Source organism: Salvelinus fontinalis, chromosome 2 (genome assembly GCF_029448725.1).
Source record: "Salvelinus fontinalis isolate EN_2023a chromosome 2, ASM2944872v1, whole genome shotgun sequence".
Lineage (NCBI taxonomy): Eukaryota > Metazoa > Chordata > Actinopteri > Salmoniformes > Salmonidae > Salvelinus > Salvelinus fontinalis.
This window is the reverse complement of record NC_074666.1, coordinates 13,126,612-13,141,126: the sequence shown is the minus strand read 5'-3', so window position 1 is coordinate 13,141,126 and position 14,515 is coordinate 13,126,612. Positions and strand designations below refer to the sequence as shown.

At 46.0% G+C, this 14,515-nt stretch overlaps 1 protein-coding gene across 6 annotated transcripts in view; it reads right to left on the bottom strand.

Moving 5' to 3' along the window:
• Positions 1-14,223, bottom strand: part of nedd4l (NEDD4 like E3 ubiquitin protein ligase) — a 118,886-nt gene extending 104,663 nt beyond the window's left edge. For all 6 annotated transcript variants that reach the window (XM_055864131.1, XM_055864137.1, XM_055864193.1 and 3 more), the window contains exons 1-2: positions 13,703-14,223; positions 2,941-3,014 (exon numbers count right to left, since the gene is read on the bottom strand). In XM_055864131.1, coding sequence (XP_055720106.1) covers positions 2,941-3,014; positions 13,703-13,747 — 119 coding nt within the window. In that variant the 5' untranslated portion in view covers positions 13,748-14,223. The remainder of the gene's footprint in view (positions 1-2,940; positions 3,015-13,702) is intronic.
• Positions 14,224-14,515: the final 292 nt, after the last annotated feature.

Sequence of the window (14,515 nt, the reverse complement as noted above, 5' to 3'; positions counted from 1 at the left end):
GTCTGGGGAGAGGAGCTGTATGTAGGCCTGTAGCAGAGTCTGGGGAGTGGAGCTGTATGTAGGCCTGTAGCAGAGTCTGGGGAGTGGAGCTGTATGTAGGCCTGTAGCAGAGTCTGGGGAGTGGAGCTGTATGTAGGCCTGTAGCAGAGTCTGGGGAGAGGGGCTGTATGTAGGCCTGTAGCAGAGTCTGGGGAGAGGGGCTATATGTAGGTCTGTAGCAGAACCTGGGGAGAGGGGCTGTATGTAGGTCTGTAGCAGAGTCTGGGGAGAGGGGCTGTATGTAGGTCTGTAGCAGAGCTTGGGGAGAGGGGCTGTATGTAGGCCTGTAGCAGAACCTGGGGAGCGGGGCTGTATGTAGGTCTGTAGCAGAGCTTGGGGAGAGGGGCTGTATGTAGGCCTGTAGCAGAGTCTGGGGAGAGGGGCTGTATGTAGGTCTGTAGCAGAGTCTGGGGAGAGGGGCTGTATGTAGGTCTGTAGCAGAGTCTGGGGAGAGGGGCTGTATGTAGGTCTGTAGCAGAGCTTGGGGAGAGGGGCTGTATGTAGGTCTGTAGCAGAGTCTGGGGAGAGGGGCTGTATGTAGGCCTGTAGCAGAGTCTGGGGAGAGGGGCTATATGTAGGTCTGTAGCAGAACCTGGGGAGAGGGGCTGTATGTAGGCCTGTAGCAGAGTCTGGGGAGAGGGGCTATATGTAGGCCTGTAGCAGAGTCTGGGGAGAGGGGCTGTATGTAGGTCTGTAGCAGAGCCTGGGGAGAGGGGCTGTATGTAGGCCTGTAGCAGAGTCTGGGGAGAGGGGCTGTATGTAGGCCTGTAGCAGAGTCTGGGGAGAGGGGCTGTATGTAGGCCTGTAGCAGAACCTGGGGAGAGGGGCTGTATGTAGGTCTGTAGCAGAACCTGGGGAGAGGAGCTGTATGTAGGCCTGTAGCAGAGTCTGGGGAGTGGAGCTGTATGTAGGCCTGTAGCAGAGCCTGGGGAGAGGGTCTGTAGCAGAGCCTGGGGAGAGGAGCTGTATGTAGGCCTGTAGCAGAGCCTGGGGAGAGGGGCTGTATGTAGGTCTGTAGCAGAGCCTGGGGAGAGGGGCTGTATGTAGGTCTGTAGCAGAGCCTGGGGAGAGGGGATGTATGTAGGTCTGTAGCAGAGTCTGGGGAGAAGGGCTGTATGTAGGTCTCTAGCAGAGTCTGGGGAGAGGGGCTGTATGTAGGTCTGTAGCAGAGTCTGGGGAGAGGGGCTGTATGTAGGTCTGTAGCAGAGCCTGGGGAGAGGGGCTGTATGTAGGTCTGTAGCAGAGCCTGGGGAGAGGGGCTGTATGTAGGCCTGTAGCAGAGTCTGGGGAGAGGGGCTGTATGTAGGCCTGTAGCAGAGTCTGGGGAGAGGGGCTGTATGTAGGCCTGTAGCAGAACCTGGGGAGAGGGGCTGTATGTAGGCCTGTAGCAGAACCTGGGGAGAGGGGCTGTATGTAGGCCTGTAGCAGAGTCTGGGGAGAGGGGCTGTATGTAGGCCTGTAGCAGAGTCTGGGGAGAGGGGCTGCATGTAGGCCTGTAGCAGAACCTGGGGAGAGGGGCTGTATGTAGGCCTGTAGCAGAACCTGGGGAGAGGGGCTGTATGTAGGCCTGTAGCAGAACCTGGGGAGAGGGGCTGTATGTAGGCCTGTAGCAGAACCTGGGGAGCGGGGCTGTATGTAGGCCTGTAGCAGAGTCTGGGGAGAGGGGCTGTATGTAGGTCTGTAGCAGAACCTGGGGAGTGGAGCTGTATGTAGGTCTGTAGCAGAGCCTGGGGAGTGGCCACTGCCACTGGGCAGTTAACCCACTGTTCCCCAGTAGGCCATCATTGTAAATAAGAATTTGTTCATAACTGACTTGCCTAGTTAAATAAAAAATTAAAATACTGAACAAAAATATAAAAACGTATCTACCCCTCCAACTACAGCCATTATAGAACCGTGGCTCTTCCTGAATGCCTCTGCATATCAACGCATGTAATCCACCAACAAATGAACAAGCAGAGTTACCTGTGCGTCCCAGATGGAACCCTATTCCCTATATAGTGCACTACTTTTGACCAGAGCCCTATTGTGGTGCACGAATAGGGAGCCGTTTGGGACAGAGTAGAAAATGTTTAACTAAAAAGGGGGTGTGCGCTTCAGAAAGCTAATGAGTGATTGTGTTGTTTTCTTTTGCACTGGTCAGGAGGGCATTGGAATTCATTAGAAACAACACACAGATCTTACGCAATGGAGCATGAAGCAACAGATATGCAGGTTGGTTATCTATCCGTGTGTCTTCACAGGATGGTTAGGCTATATTATCACTATTAAACAGTGAGAACTGCTTTTAAGCAACCCCTTTGATTCCTGCCTGCATTTAGCACAAAAAAAATAGGCCCTCTGTTTAAGTTAACCTTTTAAATCTTGTCAGCATAAAAGCACATTTAAATTGTTAAGCTTTTATTTTAAACATTTTCAAAAAGGGGAGGGGGACAAAGCTCTCGCACAACTTCTCAAAAGTAAACCTTGGTATAAATCCATGGGTAAAACAGATATGACAATACCTAATTTTCTCTTAACTAATGGATCTGGGCTATGTGACTTGGAAGTAGTCAGTTTAGTAATCATTGTGAACGTTTGGCTCAAGGTTTACTAGTCTAGGTTTGGCTCAAGGTTTACTAGTCTAGGTTTGGCTCAAGGTTTACTAGTCTAGGTTTGGCTCAAGGTTTACTAGTCTAGGTTTGGCTCAAGGTTTACTAGTCTAGGTTTGGCTCAAGGTTTACTAGTCTAGGTTTGGCTCAAGGTTTACTAGTCTAGGTTTGGCTCAAGGTTTACTAGTCTAGGTTTGGCTCAAGGTTTACTAGTCTAGGTTTGTGCAATGTCTTTGGAATGTTCTAGAGAATTCAAAAAGGGCAGCAGTGGTAGCCAAACACACAGAAACATAGCCTAGCTCATGCTCACCTGGCTCCGATAATGTCTTTCTTTGCCAGATCAATGCCTGCCACAACCTTGACACGGAGAACTCTGGTTTCATTCTGCAAAAGAAAAAAAAAAACATTTTAAAACAAAAACATATTTTAATCACACAACAGTCGAAATGCTTTGAATGGATAACATTGTTGGCAGCCTCAGTCTACCTTGGCCAATAGGCCTACTTCTAAAAGAAGAAGTTGTGTTAGATAACTGTAGCTGTGCCTGTATTTTTCATCCTATAGCTTGTTATTCATCTGCTTTTTTCTTTATGGTGAGTAAACATGTCGTCAGCGCTTTTATTTCCCTGACTGATCGAAACTCATTTTTCTCCATGCTGTCTCGTCTCTCTTGCAGCAGACATATAGAGAGAAATATGTTTGGAACATCGAATCGCAATACATATTCACCTAGTGTACAAAACATTAGGAACACCTTCCTAAGATTGAGTTGCACCCCCTTTAGCCCTGAGAACTGCCTCAATTTGTCAGGGCATGGACTATACAAGGTGTCGAAAGTGTTCCACAGGGATGCTGCCCCATATTGACTCCGATGCGTCCGACAGTTGTGTCACGTTGGCTGGATATCCTTTGGGTGGTGGACCATTCTAGATACACACGGGAAACCGTTGAGCGTGAAAAACGCAGCAGCATTTCAGTTCTACCATACCCCATTCAAAGGCACTTAAATCTGTTGTCCTGCCCATTCACTCTGAATGGCACACATACACAATACATGTCTCAAGGCTTAAAAATCATTCTTTAACCTGTCTCCTCCCCTTCATCTACACTGATTGAAGTGGATTTAACAAGTGGAGGGATCATAGCTTTCACCTGATCTATGTTATGTAAAGAGCAGGTGTCCTTAATGTTTTGTACACAGTGTAAAATCATGAGAATCGCAATACATATCATATCAGCACCTAAGTATTGTGATAATATCGTATCGTGAGGTCCATGGCCATTCCCAGCCCTACTTGCTCTTCATTCTCACTGAAGACTGACTGGGATTTTCATGAATTTATATAGCCCATTAGTCTACCCTTTGACCTACAAACATAAAGTATCAGTCAAAAGTTTTGACACACCTACTCATTCAAGGGTTTCTCTTTCTTTTTTACATTGTAAAATAGCGAAGTCATCAAAACTATGAAATAACACATATGGAATCATGTAGTAACCAAAAGTGTTAAAATCAAAATATATTTGAGATGAGATTCTTCAAAGTAGCCATCCTTTGCCTTGATGACAGTTTTGCACCCTCTTGGCATTCTCTCAACCAGCTTCACCTGGAATGCTTTTCCAACAGTCTTGAAGGAGTTCCCTACTCCGAATGTGCTCTACCCCTATTCAACTGACAGGCTAGTATTTTATCCCACTGTGTGTAAGCAGAGCGAGTGCTCCAATCAGCCGAGCCAACCGTGCCAGTAACAAACAACGCAGTCTTGGAACAAAGGCATAAGAGCTGCCAACCAGGTCAACAGTACCTGTAGTAAGGTGTGGTACTGTAAACTACTTTGAGCAACCTTTCCCACGTACCTTCATCCATGTGTGTCGTCTATCTAAAGTTGCCTTACCGGTGAAGAATACATGACACAGTCCCTGTCCAATCTAGGCCTCTCTCCTCCTCATAATAGGGGTAGGTAGTGTTACAACTAGCTTTCAAACTGAACATGATAGGGTGTCTTGGTCAAATTCTTGCCTATGAGTGTTAATTCAAAGTTTATTGGTAGAGTAAACAGTTTTGCAAATATTATGGCAGGTGCAGCAAAATGCTTATGTTTCTAGCTACAACAGAGCAGCAATATCTAACATTACAATAACAATACACACATCATCCAAAAGTTTATAAAATAATTAAGACATATCAGAATGAGCAGTATCAAACCGAAATATCTGAGTCCGGAAAAAAAAATGATACACTGAGTATACAAAATATTAAGAACACCTGCTCTTTCCATGATAGACTGACCAAGTGAATCCAGATGAAAGCTATGATCCCTTATTGATGTCAACTGTTAAATCCACTTCAACCAGTGTAGATGAAGAGACGACAGGTTAAAAGAAGGATTTTTAAGCGTTGAGACATAGATTGTGTATTTGTGCCATTCAGAGGGGTAAATGGGCAAGACAAAAATATTTAAAGTGCCTTTGAACAGGGTAAGTGCATGGGGTTTGTGTTAAGAACTGCAACGCTGCTGGGTTTCACGCTCAACAGTTTCATGTGTATCAAGAATGGTCCACCACCCAAAGGACATCCAGCCAAGTTGACACAACTGTGTGAAACCCCGGAGTCAACATGGGCCAGCATCTCTGTGGAATACCTGACACCTTGTAGAGTCCATGATCCAACCAATTGAGGCTGTTCTGAGGGCAAAAGATGAAACAAGATTGTAATCACGAAACTGGGGAGAAAAAGGGGTTACATTTTTGTTTTATCAAATCAAACTTTATTTGTCACATGCACCAAATACAACAAGTGTAAACTTTACCGTGAAATGCTTACTTACAAGCCCTTAACCAATAGTGCAGTTCAAGAAGAAGGAAATATTTACCAAGTAAAATAATAAGAATAAAAACACAATAAGAATAGAAGACCCGCATCCCGGAGTCGCCTCTTCAATGTTTACTTTGAGACTAGTGTTTTGCAGGTACTATTTAATGAAGCTGCCAGTTGAGGACTTGTGAGTCGTCTGTTTCTCAAACTAGACACTAATGTACTTGTCCTCTTGCTCAGTTTTGCACCGGGGCCTCCCACTCTTTCTATTCTGGTTAGAGCCAGTTTGCGCTGTTCTGTGAAGGGAGTAGTACACAGGGTTTTCTAATGATCAATTAGCCTTTTAAAATGAGAAACTTGGATTAGCTAACACAATGTGCCATTGGATCACAGGAGTGATGGTTGCTGATAATGGGCCTCTGTACACCTATGTAGATATTCCATTAAAAATAAATGTAAAAGCCATTTCCAGCTACAATAAACATGAACAATGTCTACACTGTATTTCTGATCAAGTTTGTGTTATTTTAAAAATGGTTAAAAAAATGCTTTTCTTTCAAAAACAAGAACATTTCTCAGTGACCCCAAACATTTGAACGGTAGTGTGTGTATATATATATATAAAATTTAAAAAAATTAAATGTACAGGCCTCCCGAGTGGCGCAGCGGTCTAAGGCACTGCATCGTCACTACAGATCCTGGTATGATCCCAGGCTGTGTGGCAGCCGGCCGCGACCGGGATGCACATTAGACGGCGCACAATTGGCCCAGTGTCGTCTGTGTTAGGGGAGGGTTTGGCCGGCCTGCTTGTCCTTGTCTCATTGCGCTCTAGCGACTTGTGTGGCGGACCGGGCGCAATGCACACTGACACAATCGCCAAGTGTACAGTGTTTCCACCGACACATTGGTGCGGCTTGCTTCCGGGTTAAGCGAGCATTGTGTCAAGAAGTTCACTGGTGAAAGACTGATAGTAGGTTCACTGGTGAAAGACTGGCCGCGGCTTCTTTAAAGCATTACTTAAATAACTGTTGTTGGCTTCCAGAGGGAATTTTAGGAATTTTCCAAGTACAGAAGCTATGCAATCTCCCGGGACTCTGACAGGATGCTCTCTAAGAATACCTTTGAGGAAGGCATGTGAAATCTGCAGACTACTTCAGTTAAGACAGACTCCCTCTACAATCCCAAAACAAAGAAAACTTGTTTATGATGAAAAATAGGTAGCAGGGTAGCCTAACTTCACCCCATATTTGATACTGATTAATGACATTCAATTGAATAAGAAGTCATTGCTCAACTTGGGATTCTTAAAAGTGATTTATTTTGGTGGATTAAGAAATTAGGTAATAGCTAGGTTTCCATCCAAATTGGCGACAGATTTTCATATGAATATTCAAACATCTGCTTAAAAACAATACGCCCATATTGCCACCTGAGTTGTTTCAATCAAATTGACTCTTTGCAGATAAAAGGCTGTGCGTGATGACATAGTGCACATAAAAACACCTTTTGCAGCTCAATTCCCATGCACAGAAATAAATACAAATATTTCGGTACATGGGGAGTTAAAATGGTTTCCATTTTCAACACTACTGATGATTCTTTCACAAAAAAAAAAAAGTGCGTTATATAGCGAGTGTGCCCACTGGTATTGTCACGTGCGCTCTAGCCAACAGCGATATCTGTGCGCTGTTGGCTAGAGCGCAAGTATAACCTATATGAGATTATAATGGACCATAAAAAACAAGATTTTTTTTTTTACTTGTCTGCCGTCAGCCAAGCATCGATTATCATGTCAACAGAATAAGACCCTCGGTATCTAATGAGAAAGAATCACCTTGCACTTTCACCAACCTGTGAAGTTCATCATAACTTATTTCATCTGTAGCCTAATATACAGCATGCTTTCCCCACGAGTCGGAGTGAAGCTCACACACACACACACCACAAATGGAGTGACTCCAAGTTTACTTCCATTTGGATGTTACATCAGTATTTGGGCATCGACGCGTTTCCACCGCCTTTTCTCACATTTTACCGACACAAAAATCACACCGTGTGGAATAAAAATTACCCGTCTGCATTTATAACCTTTTACCATAATGTTCCGTTTCCATCACAGCTGTCGTGATTATTTTTATACGGTGTGTATGACTTTACTCGGATAAAAACTGTGGATGGAAATGTGATTAGTGATAATTGAAAAAGTGTCACCATGATTAATACACAGTGAATAACAATAAGAAGTTAAAATAACATGGCTATATATACAGGACGCAGAAAATAACATGGCTATATATACAGGACGCAGAAAATAACATGGCTATATATACAGGACGCAGAAAATAACATGGCTATATATACAGGACGCAGAAAATAACATGGCTATATATACAGGACGCAGAAAATAACATGGCTATATATACAGGACGCAGAAAATAACATGGCTATATATACAGGACGCAGAAAATAACATGGCGCAGAAGTCTAAGGCACTGCATCTCAGTGCAAGAGGCGTCACTACAGTCCCTGGTTCGAATCCTGGCTGTATCACATCCGGCAGCGCCGTCCTGGTAAAGGGTTTGGCCGTCATTATAAATAAGAATTTGTTCTTAACTGACTTGCCTAGTTAAATAAAAAAGGTAAACTTTTTTTTTTTTAATTAAATATACAGGAAGTAGAAAATAGCATGTCTATATACAGGAAGTAGAAAATAACATGGCTATATACAGGAAGTACCAGTACTGAGTCTACGTGCTGGGGTACGAGGCAATCAAATGGCTATATACAGGGAGAAGCAGTGCTGAATCTGTGTGTTGGCTTACGAGCTAATAACATGGCAATATACAGGGAGTACATGTACCAAGTCGATGTGCTGGGGTACGAGCTAATAACATGGCTATATACAGGGAGTACATGTACCAAGTCGGTGTGCTGGGGTACGAGCTAATAACATGGCAATATACAGGGAGTACATGTACCAAGTCGGTGTGCTGGGGTACGAGCTAATAACATGGCAATATACAGGGAGTACATGTACCAAGTCGGTGTGTTGGCTTACGAGCTAATAACATGGCTATATACAGGGAGTACATGTACCAAGTCGATGTGCTGGGGTACGAGCTAATAACATGGCTATATACAGGGAGTACATGTACCAAGTCGATGTGCTGGGGTACGAGCTAATAACATGGCTATATACAGGGAGTACATGTACCAAGTCGATGTGCTGGGGTACGAGATAATGACATGGCTATATACAGGGAGCACATGTACCAAGTCGGTGTGCTGGGGTACGAGGTAATTGAGGTAGCTACACACACATACATACACAAAAGTACGTGGGCACCCTTCAAATTAGTGGATTCGGCTATTTCAGCCACACTCGTTGCTGACAGGTGTATAAAATCGAGCACACAGCCATGCAATCTCCATAGACAAACATTGTCAGTAGAATGGCCTTACTGAAGAGCTCAGTCACTTTCAATGTGGCACCATCATAGGATGCCACCTTTCCAACAAGTCAGCTTGTTAAATTTCTCACCTGCTAGAGCTGCTCCAGTCAACTGTAAATGCTGTTATTTAGAAGTGGAAATGTCTAGGAGCAACAACGGGTCAGCTGCGAAGTGGTAGGCAACACAAACTCACAGAACGGGACCGCCAAGTGCTGAAGCACATAAAAATCTTCTGTCCTCAGTTGCAACACTCACTACAGAGTTCCAAACTGCCTCTGGAAGCAACGTTAGCACAAGATCTGTTCGTTGGGAGCTTCATGAAATGGGTTTCCATGGCTAAGCAGCCACACACAAGTCTAAGATCACCATGTGCAGGAAAGGGCATTCCTAAGCGTTGTCTGGAGAGGTGTAAGAAAGCTACCTGCCCGAATGCATAGTGCCAGCTGTAAAGTTTGGTGGAGGAGGAATAATGGTCTGGGGCTGTTTTTCATGGTTCCGGCTAGGCCCCTGACTTCCAGTGAAGGGAAATCTTAATGCTACAGCATACAATGACATTCTAGACGATTCTGTGCTTCCAACTTTGTGGCAACCGTTTCCTGATTCAGCATGACAATGCCCCCGTGCACAAAGTGAGGCCCATACAGAAATGGTTTGTCGAGATCGGTGTGGAAGAACTTGACTGGCCTACACAGAGCCCTGACCTCAACCCCATCAAACACCTTTGGGATGAATTGGAACGCCGACTGCGAGCCAGACCTAATTGCCTAAAATCATTGCCCGACCTCACTAATGCTCGAAGCTGAACGGAAGCAAGTCCCAGCAGCATGTTCCAACATCTAGTGGAAAGCTTTCCCAGAAGAGTGGAGGCTGTTACAGCAGCAAAGGGTGGGGACAAACTCCATATTAATGCTCATGATTTTATAATGAGATGTTTGACAAGCAGGTGTCCACATACTTTTTGTCATGTAGTGCACAGTGCAGTCGGGAATTATTCAGACACCTATTTTTTTTTGCCACATTTTGTTACGTTACTGCCTTATTCTAAAATGTTTGTCCTCATCAATCTACACACAATACCCCATAATGACAAAACGAAAAAAGGTTTGTAGTCCGGGTAGTCATTTGATTAGCTATTTAGCAGTCTTATGGCTTGGGGGTAGAAGCTGTTCAGGGTCCTGTTGGTTCCAGACTTCGTGCACTGGTACCACTTGCCTGGTAGTACCAGAGAGAACAGTCTATGACTTGGGTGGCTGAAGTCTGACATTCTTTGGGGCCTTCCTCTGACACCGCCAGCTATAGAGGTCCTGGATGGCAGTGAGCTCGGCCCCAGTGATGTACTGGGCCGTAATCGCCACCCTCTGTAGCGCCTTGTTGTCGGGTGCCTTTCAGTTGCTGTACCAAGCGGTGATGCAGCCAGTCAAGATGCTCTCGATGGTGCAGCTGTATAACTTTTTGAGGATCTGAGGGTCCATGCCAAATCTTTCAGCCTCCTGTGGAGGCATGCGTGGGTGGGGACCATGTTAATTCCTTAGGTTATGTCGACCCGCTCCACTACAGCCCCATCGATGTCGATGGGGGTGTGCCTGCCCCTCTATTTCCTGTAGTCCATGATCAACTCCTTTGCCTTGCTGACGTTGATCAGATTGTTAGGTTATTATTGGAGTAGTGTCAGAGCTGGAGGGCTTCTCTCTCTATTCTAGGAGTACCTAAATGCCCCAGGACAGGAACCATCTCTGTTGTTGTAAGAGTTCGGCCTAGTCAACACTGTGTCCTGGCCCAATTTTCAACCTCACCTTTCAAAATGACCAGCCTGGTTTAATACAATCATTCATTGCATTAGCTATGTCAACCATTAGACTGCCTCAAGTTGTTGTTCAACATTAATGTTCTCATTCTCTATTAACTTACCTGGTTAGTAGTTGTTGTTTTTTACTACAGGTAAATGTAACTTAATTTGATAAACAAATAGGCCTAATGCACAACTGTGTTTCTAGTCCGCCCGAATCCTTTTCTGTAACGATTCTGGAAGTGAAAAAACAAAATCACCCCCCAACTCTGTAGCATGAGTCTCTTCAGAAAGGAAGGAAGGAAGGGAGCCACCACAGCCAACCTGCCTGCCACCCCAGCCTACCACCCCAGCCAGCCTGCCTGCCTGCCAGCCTGCCTACCATCCCAGCCTACCACCCCAGCCAGCCTGCCTACCACCCCAGACAGCCAGCCACCCCAGCCAGCCTGCCTGCCTACCACTCCAGCCAGCCTACCACCCCAGCCAGCCTGCCTGCCACCCCAGCCTGCCACCCCAGCCAGCCTGCCTGCCTGCCTACCACCCCAGACAGCCAGCCACCCCAGACAGCCTGCCTGCCTACCACTCCAGCCAGCCTACCACCCCAGACAGCCTGCCTGCCACCCCACCCAGTCAGCCTGCCACCCCATCCACCCAGCCAGCCAGCCAGCCTGCCTGCCACCCCATCCACCCAGCCAGCCAGCCAGCCTGCCTGCCACCCCACCCAGCCAGCCAGCCTGCCACCCCACCCAGCCAGCCAGCCTGCCTGCCACCCCACCCAGCCAGCCACCCCACCCAGCCAGCCAGCCTGCCTGCCACCCCACTCAGCCAGTCAGCCTGCCTGCCACCCCACCCAGCCAGCCAGCCTGCCTGCCACCCAGCCAGCCAGCCTGCCTGCCACCCCACCCAGCCAGCCAGCCTGCCTGCCACCCCACCCAGCCAGCCAGCCTGCCTGCCACCCCACCCAGCCAGCCAGCCTGCCTGCCACCCCACCCAGCCAGCCAGCCTGCCTGCCACCCCAGCCAGCCTGCCTGCCACCCCAGCCAGCCTGCCTGGCTGCCACCCCAGCCAGCCTGCCTGCCTGCCACCCCAGCCAGCCAGCCAGCCTGCCTGCCACCCCACCCAGCCAGCCAGCCTGCCTGCCACCCCACCCAGCCAGCCAGCCTGCCTGCCACCCCAGCCAGCCTGCCTGGCTGTCACCCCAGCCAGCCTGCCTGGCTGCCACCCCAGCCAGCCTGCCTGGCTGCCACCCCAGCCAGCCTGCCTGCCTGCCACCCCAGCCAGCCTGCCTGCCTGCCACCCCAGCCAGCCTGCCTAGCCAGCAGTCTCCCATACACTTTGCTGTCTCAGTTTTTTTTGTTTTTTTTACTACAATGCAAGTTGTGATGCCTAACGGCTAAACAAAATCAATGACACTGTCTGTGAGCTAATGTTTACACCATCATATACATAATAGCTGAAAACAAACCATGTCACTAATTATGATAAGTGCTAGCAATGGGGGGGGGGAATGGGAATGTGGGGTACAATAAGCTTGTAACAGCCCAGGCGGCTTACCCAGCTGTTCCAAGTAGCCCTATGTGAGGAATTAATAATTATGCCCACCTTTTCCTGAAGACTGTCATGACTCCGAATACTTAAGAGTCTCCTTTGTACCAGGATTCTGAATTCTGACACAGTCAGTCACACCACTTACTGTTTCGATGCGCACAAATAATGAATTCCATTATTAGCAGCAACTGCGACCTATATCCTTATTGTGCATAGAATATTATTAATGAGATGCCTATAAGCCCTAAACACTAAACTTTCATGCATATTGAGAAAGTATTCGCCCCCAACATTGACATTGCTTACACAGGGAAAGGCAGTGAAGGAACCCACTCGTCCTCTGCTCTTCATCTCTAAAGGAATGTTACGAGAATAGTAGGCAGATTGAAACAAAGCGTTGCTGTTTTTAGCGGTTTAAAACTGGGTCGTCCCAAAAGTGCTGCCTCTGGAATCCATTTACTGCAGAGGTGTTTTAATTACAGTATGAGGCCAGAAAATTTTAACTACATCCTCAACGTTTAATTGGTGTCCAACTTCATGGGAGTGTAATGTGGAAATCAAGGGCATGTAGCCTAGGTTACACACACACGAAGTGTTAAGTTACTGCCATTGGAATCTACTTGGGAGTAAAATCACTTGTCAAACAAATAATGGTCAACATAATGTCCTTTATAAATGGTCATTGAAGACAGTCAGATTCAGCCCTTGATCACGACTCAATTCCATTACATCACACATAAGAGTCATTGGACGAAGGCGTATTCTGTACAGAGCTTTGTTAAGAGCTCGGTCTAAACATTAACACGCATCGTTTGCGGTACGGTTTTGGAAGCATAATGACCTTATCTTTCATATGAGCGAGAAATAATAACAAACATGTTAAATTGATACCCACATTTATAGGGTTAGAGCTCAGATGTTTGTTTTTTTATTGGATTTCAAATGAGAAGTTAACGTTACACTGATTGACAGACACTGTAGCTAACAGTAGTTATTGTCACTAACGTAAGTTAGGTAACGTTAACTAGCTTGTAGTAAAAATGCCATAACTAGCTAGCTAATGTTTATCTTCGCCAAATTGTGTTTAACTGTCGGCTGCAACTTAAAACAATGTACAGTGACTGTACATGTTTCTGTAGGAAAAACGTGCGATTGAGTAAGAAAGCGTAACGTTTGCACAGTGCAGGGCTACTCAAATTGTTTTTATCTAACTAACGTTAACGCTAGTTCATCTTATCCAGCTAACGTTACGTACATACCTCAAATTGGAATAAGTATTGTCGAGGAAACTAGCTAGCTAGCTATCATAACAGCTGACAACTGGCCTCCACTAGCTACTAAAGATGGCTAACATTCCTGTTGGAGCGGAACGACACATTGTAACGTTAGTTAGCTAGCTTGGACATCGTTAGTTCGCCATACAGATATCTTACTAAAACACTACACATCGAGATATGAGATATTCACTTACTTCATCTTCGGAGAGGCCATGTATGGGTTCAAAATTCGTAGCCATATAGCCTGAGGAGCTAACACAAAAACACACAGCTAGCTGGCTAGCCTGAACAATAGCAAAGTGTCCCCTCCTCAATGAATGTGTGGGTTCCTCTGTTGATAGATCGAATTCCTCATTGGCACAAGCAAATAATGCCGTTTTTTTTTGTAATCCTCTCCAGTGTGATGTTATGTTCGGTCAAAAATAATAAATGTGTAAAGGGGGCACTAACATTACAGTATTTAGGTTTTGGCTGAGAATTCAGAGACTCCAGTTGCTTCTTCCAGTTCAACTCAAAGCTAATATCCTTCGGTTTTGTCCAAAAACGTTGGTGACAGCTGACTTCGAGTGAGTAAAGACAAATTAAGCCAACCACGCGGGTTATAGAACTACTGAAAAAGCAAACTGGCCAATAAAAAAAGGTGCTAGGGCGTCTTAAAACTGTCTTATTGTTTCAGGTTGTGCAGGTTCCTGAAACGTTGCTTTGCCAGACTGAGCAGTTTTGCTTGTCATATAGCGCCACCTTGAGGTTAGACTTTGGCGCATACCAGGTAGCCAGGCATTCACGATATGTGGATGCAGAAGACAGATTTTCTTTTGTGTCTGGTTTGGGCTACTGTAGCGATATCTGCATCATCAACAAACTATTGAAATGTAGGACTAGCGACAGAGGGCTGCTGTTGGTCACTGATCGCAGGTACCATCCACAGCTGTTGTGCTCTTGAGCAAGACACTTAACGCCTGACACTTTCTCCAGGGATGCTCTGCGTGTGTGTAGAGGATGCATTT